Source organism: Leptodactylus fuscus, chromosome 5 (assembly GCF_031893055.1).
Source record: "Leptodactylus fuscus isolate aLepFus1 chromosome 5, aLepFus1.hap2, whole genome shotgun sequence".
In the NCBI taxonomy this organism is placed as follows: domain Eukaryota; kingdom Metazoa; phylum Chordata; class Amphibia; order Anura; family Leptodactylidae; genus Leptodactylus; species Leptodactylus fuscus.
The window spans coordinates 205,759,330-205,765,654 of NC_134269.1; the positions used below are offsets into that span (position 1 = coordinate 205,759,330).

General features: G+C 46.2%; 1 protein-coding gene across 1 annotated transcript in view; it reads right to left on the reverse strand.

Moving 5' to 3' along the window:
• LOC142203967 (tetraspanin-11-like) overlaps window positions 1–5,186 on the reverse strand; it is a 29,625-nt gene extending 24,439 nt beyond the window's left edge. Inside the window, exon 1 of the mRNA XM_075275101.1 lies at window positions 5,100–5,186. Coding sequence (XP_075131202.1) covers window positions 5,100–5,186 — 87 coding nt within the window. The remainder of the gene's footprint in view (window positions 1–5,099) is intronic.
• Between the last annotated feature and the right edge of the window lie 1,139 nt (window positions 5,187–6,325).

The following is a 6,325-nucleotide window of genomic DNA, read 5'->3' on the forward strand; positions in this document are numbered from 1 at the left end:
CCAGAGTACGGAATTCGGCCAATCAGCGCTGGCCAATGCATTCTATTAGCCCGATGAAGTAGAGCTGAATGTGTGTGCTAAGCACACACATTCAGCACTGCTTCATCACGCCAATACAATGCATTAGCCAGTGCTGATTGGCCAGAGTACGGAATTCGGCCAATCAGCGCTGGCTCTGCTGGAGGAGGCGGAGTCTAAGGTCGGACCTGAATGGAGACTGGTGTGGAGCGATCTTAGACTCCGCCTCCTCCAGCAGAGCCAGCGCTGATTGGTCGAGTTCCGTACTCTGGCCAATCAGCGCTGGCCAATGCATTCTATTAGCTTGATGAAGCAGAGTGTGCACAAGGGTTCAAGCGCACCCTCGGCTCTGATGTAGCAGAGCTGAGGGTGCACAAGGGTTCAAGTGCACCCTCGGCTCTCCTACATCAGAGCCGAGGGTGCGCTTGAACCCTTGTGCAGCCTCAGCTCTGCTACATCAGAGCCGAGGGTGCGCTTGAACCCTTGTGCACACTCTGCTTCATCAAGCTAATAGAATGCATTGGCCAGCACTGATTGGCCAGAGTACGGAATTCGGCCAATCAGCGCTGGCCAATGCATCCCTATGGGAAAAAGTTTATCTCACAAAAATCACAATTACACACCCGATAGAGCCCCAAAAAGTTATTTTTAATAACATTCCCCCCTAAATAAAGGTTATCCCTAGCTATCCCTGCCTGTACAGCTATCCCTGTCTCATAGTCACAAAGTTCACATTCTCATATGACCCGGATTTGAAATCCACTATTCGTCTAAAATGGAGGTCACCTGATTTCGGCAGCCAATGACTTTTTCCAATTTTTTTCAATGCCCTCGGTGTCGTAGTTCCTGTCCCACCTCCCCTGCGCTGTTATTGGTGCAAAAAAGGCGCCAGGGAAGGTGGGAGGGGAATCGAATTTTGGCGCACTTTACCACGCGGTGTTCGATTCGATTCGAACATGGCGAACACCCTGATATCCGATCGAACATGTGTTCGATAGAACACTGTTCGCTCATCTCTAATCCTTACTAAACCCTTTCAGAGGGAATAAAGAAATGGTAATGGGAACTGGAATTCCAAAATTTCCAGGAGGAACAACAGAGGAACACAACAATTAACTTTATACAGGTACTTGCTACAATAGACATGTCGGGGACCACAAAAAAAGTGCAAAATCACCATCTCGCCCCAGCGCTTTCCGTATGTGCGGGAGATATTGTACAACTGTTCATACTCAGCTGCTAATATGGCCATAAATAGAGCGAAAATTAGCATAACTACTCGACGAATAATTAATGTGTTGAACCGAATCCCAGTTAAAGTAGGTCAGAACAGCAGATAGAAAATAAACTGTTTTCCTCGCCGCAGTCTTAAGTAACTAGCCCCGCGTCTTCATTACCAAGCGGAAGAAAAATGCTCCCATTTCCGCCGACGATTTTACATATTAGAATTATTCAGCCGTAATAATTTCAACCTTTATAACTCAATCTATTAAGAAAATGTCCCGAGGAGTCTTGTGAGGAGCGAGATGGGGCTTCTGGTTTGTGCGGCTTACAACCGGCCCCATTTGCAGATTCCCCAAGGCGGTATCTTTCACAAGGCGTATTAAATATACATCTACGTGTGAGCTGACCGGCTCGTATCACGCTAATGTATCACCCGGCAAACAAAGATAACCAAATTATACAGGACGGAGGAAAAAATCTAGATTTCACCTTAGGCCTGAAGCAAGAAGAATCCGTAAGACCGCGGATTATAATGTGCGTCGGGATGTAATAATTCATTGTTAGAGATTGCTGACATCAAATTCTGCCTAAATACAGAACAATGCGGGTAGGTATTCATCAGTCAACAGGGTGTAAATACACATTACGGGATACACAGATAGAATTTAGGATTGGAACTCTTAAAGGGGTTTGAAATGGCTCCCAAACTAATAGTAGTGCCATATAGGGCCTTTAATAGGGGCAGAAACAAACCTCAGTGGTCACAAACTGATGAAGTAAGGCAGAGATAGCCAACTTTTTATGGATATAAAAAAACAGCCTTCAAGTGCACAAGGGGCGGGGTTTAATTTGCCAGAATTGCTTACTAACAGTCATGATTAGAGATGAGCGAGTAGTATTCGATCGAATACTACAGTATTCGAAATACTCGTACTCGATCGAGTACCACTCGCTATTCGAATGAAAAAATTTGATGCAGAACCAGCGTTGATTGGCCGAATGCTATACAGTCGGCCAATCAACGCTGGTTCTTCTCCTACCTTTGGAAGTCTTCTCCGTGCAGCTTCCCCGCGGCGTCTTCCGTCTCTGAATTCACTCTGCCAGGCATCGGGCCTGGGCCGAGCCGACTGCGCATGCCCGTGCTACAAGAAAATGGCTGCTTTGACTGTAAGCGGCCATTTTCTTGTAGTGCGGGCATGCGCAGTCGTCTCTGCCCAGCCCCGATGCCTAGCAGAGTGAATTAATTGCCGGATGACGACGCGGGGGCGCAGCGAGGAGAAGACTTCTCGGAGAATCCAGCCCGACCCTCACTCATGGACTTGGTAAGTATAATTTGATCGAATGTTGCCTACCCTTGAAACGAGCATTTTTCCCTCCATAGACTATAATAGGGTTCGATATTCGAGTAGTCGAATATTGAGGGGCAACTCGAAACGAATATTGAGTATTTACCTACTCGCACATCTCTAGTCATGATGCAGGCCGAAACTGAACATGTCAATGAGTGATGAGCGGGGGATGTTGCACAGCAATTCCAGAGCACTTGCAGTTGTCAGTAGGCAACTCTGGCAAATTAGGCCCCGCCCACATTGCACTTGCAGGCTGATTTCTTTATCCATTATCGGTTAGTTTATTATTAGAGATGAGCGAACAGTGTTCTATCGAACACATGTTCGATCGGATATCAGGGTGTTCGCCATGTTCGAATCGAATCGAACACCGCGTGGTAAAGTGCGCCAAAATTCGATTCCCCTCCCACCTTCCCTGGCGCCTTTTTTGCACCAATAACAGCGCAGGGGAGGTGGGACAGGAACTACGACACCGGGGGCATTGAAAAAAATTGGAAAAAGTCATTGGCTGCCGAAATCAGGTGACCTCCATTTTAGACGAATAGTGGATTTCAAATCCGGGTCATATGAGAATGTGAACTTTGTGACTATGAGACAGGGATAGCTGTACAGGCAGGGATAGCTAGGGAGAACCTTTATTTAGGGGGGAATGTTATTAAAAATAACTTTTTGGGGCTCTATCGGGTGTGTAATTGTGATTTTTGTGAGATAAACTTTTTCCCATAGGGATGCATTGGCCAGCGCTGATTGGCCGAATTCCGTACTCTGGCCAATCAGCGCTGGCCAATGCATTCTATTAGCTTGATGAAGCAGAGTGTGCACAAGGGTTCAAGCGCACCCTCGGCTCTGATGTAGCAGAGCCGAGGCTGCACAAGGGTTCAAGCGCACCCTCGGCTCTGATGTAGCAGAGCCGAGGGTGCACTTGAACCCTTGTGCACCCTCGGCTCTGCTACATCAGAGCCGAGGGTGCGCTTGAACCCTTGTGCAGCCTTGGCTCTGCTACATCAGAGCCGAGGGTGCGCTTGAACCCTTGTGCACCCTCGGCTCTGCTACATCAGAGCCGAGGGTGCGCTTGAACCCTTGTGCACACTCTGCTTCATCAAGCTAATAGAATGCATTGGCCAGCGCTGATTGGCCAATGCATTCTATTAGCCCGATGAAGTAGAGCTGAATGTGTGTGCTAAGCACACACATTCAGCACTGCTTCATCACGCCAATACAATGCATTAGCCAGTGCTGATTGGCCAGAGTACGGAATTCGGCCAATCAGCGCTGGCTCTGCTGGAGGAGGCGGAGTCTAAGGTCGGACCTGAATGGAGACTGGTGTGGAGCGATCTTAGACTCCGCCTCCTCCAGCAGAGCCAGCGCTGATTGGTCGAGTTCCGTACTCTGGCCAATCAGCGCTGGCCAATGCATTCTATTAGCGTGAACTGAGTTTGCACAGGGGTTCTAGTGCACCCTCGGCTCTGCTACATCAGATTGCTACATCTGATGTAGCAGTGCCGAGTGTGCATCAGATGTGTAGTTGAGCAAAACTGACTCAGCACTGCTAAGTCTCTGCATTCGCATAGGAATGCATTGGCCAGCCTTCAGCCAATCAGCGCTGGCTCTGCCGGAGGAGGCGGAGTCTAAGGTCGGACCTGAATGGAGACTGGTGTGGAGCGATCTTAGACTCCGCCTCCTCCAGCAGAGCCAGCGCTGATTGGTCGAGTTCCGTACTCTGGCCAATCAGCACTGGCCAATGCATTTCTATGGGGAAAAGTTAGCTTGCGAAAATCGCAAACTGACAGGGATTTCCATGAAATAAAGTGAATTTATGCCCCCAGACATGCATCCCCTGCTGTCCTAGTGTCATTCCAGGGTGTTGGTATCATTTCCTGGGGTGTCATAGTGGACTTGGTGACCCTCCAGACACGAATTTGGGTTTCCCCCTTAACGAGTTTATGTTCCCCATAGACTATAATGGGGTTCGAAACCCATTCGAACACTCGAACAGTGAGCGGCTGTTCGAATCGAATTTCGAACCTCGAACATTTTAGTGTTCACTCATCTCTATTTATTATCAGTATACATTAGGTTTGATAACCCTGCACTTATAACAAGGTAACCCTATGGAAATCTATGTCTCCTAGGAGTAAACTGGTGTAAAGGATGATAAATCTGATGAGGCTATTGGCCCCACCCCCATGAAAGTGACCACATCCATGCTCCACCTCCATGAGGGTGGCCTCACCAATGTCCCGCCTCTCAGGAAATTGACTTGATACAAAACCCAAAACTGTGCAAAAAATTGTGACTATTTCAGGCCTTGTACACTGAAACTGGCATAAAAGGCATGATAAACTTCTCCCATTGTTCATCCTGAGCATCCTGGTTCACACGTTGATTTCAGGTCGAACCAATTCAGTCAGAATCAATTTCCTTGAAAAGATTGTTATATTATTTATTCAAATCATATTCATTTCGGAATGATCGCCATTGAAGACGACTTTTCAAGGGTGAACTTACCCAAAAGAAGAAATTGAAGAGGAACAAGAGATATTTGACACAGACCGTGCCCCTGTCATCCTTCTCCTCATCCAGATCGTGCCCCATCTCTAAGAATAAACAGTCCAGATCTTACAGTCGCTCGGCTTTCGCTAGAAACGCTTCGCGGAGAATATTTGCATTTAGTAAACAATTGATTTTCCTTTGTCTGCAGAGTAAATAGAAAAAAGACAGAAACAATCTCTCATATACAAAGACAAACATTGCCTTTAAGTGGATGTCCACCTAGTATCCTCCGGTCATGATGAGGCCTGGACGGATTCATGTCATTACGTAACACGTCTGATACAAAGCTCCAAATCCTCAGCTTAGAGTTAAAGGGAAAGTAATGGTTTATTAATTTATTTATTTTTTCATAAAGCAATAGTGCAGATTAAGGGAAGAAGATTTTGTAATATATTTCATATCTGTGTGAGTTTGGTCTGTACTCTGTATACAATCAGTGTGAGTTTACAATGAAGTCTATGGAGAGGGGTGGGAGAACAGATATGAGGCATCTACATCATTACTTGAGTTGTTTCTGTCAAGATAACATAGCTGTGTCGTGAAGGAGAACTGTCTCTGTATAGTGCAGATGCATCTCTGCTCTTCCACCAACTCTCTCCATAGACTTCTATTGGACAGATTTGATCAGTGGCAGAAGGAGGAAAGTAAGTAAAGAAACAGGTCATTCACTTTAATAAACTGAGGTCTATGGAGAAGGCTGGGAGAAAGCCAAGATATGAGGCGTCTATAGCATTACATGAGTTGTTTCTGTCAGGATAACCCAGAGGAGTTGTGAAAGAGAACTGTCTCTCTGCTTCGAGGCACTTTCCTCCCCCTCCTCTCTCCATAGAGTTCTATTGATCTGTTGCAGATGGGGGAAAATAAGTAAAGAAACAACCCATTTTTTAAAACAAAATGAGGTCTATGGAGAGGGGTGGGAGAAGACAGAGATATGAGGCATCTACATCACATGAATTGTTTCTGTCAGGATAACCCAGTTGGGATATGGAAGAAACGGTCTCTCTATAGTACAGATGTCTCTCTCCTTTGAGGTGCTCTCCTCCACTACCCCTCTCCATAGACTTCTACTATTCGGATATGATTAGTGACAGAAGGAGGAAACTATCTGAAGAAACAAAGTATTACAAAGTTTGTTATCTTCAACCGCACAATGGATTTATGAAAAAAATCAAATAAAAAAT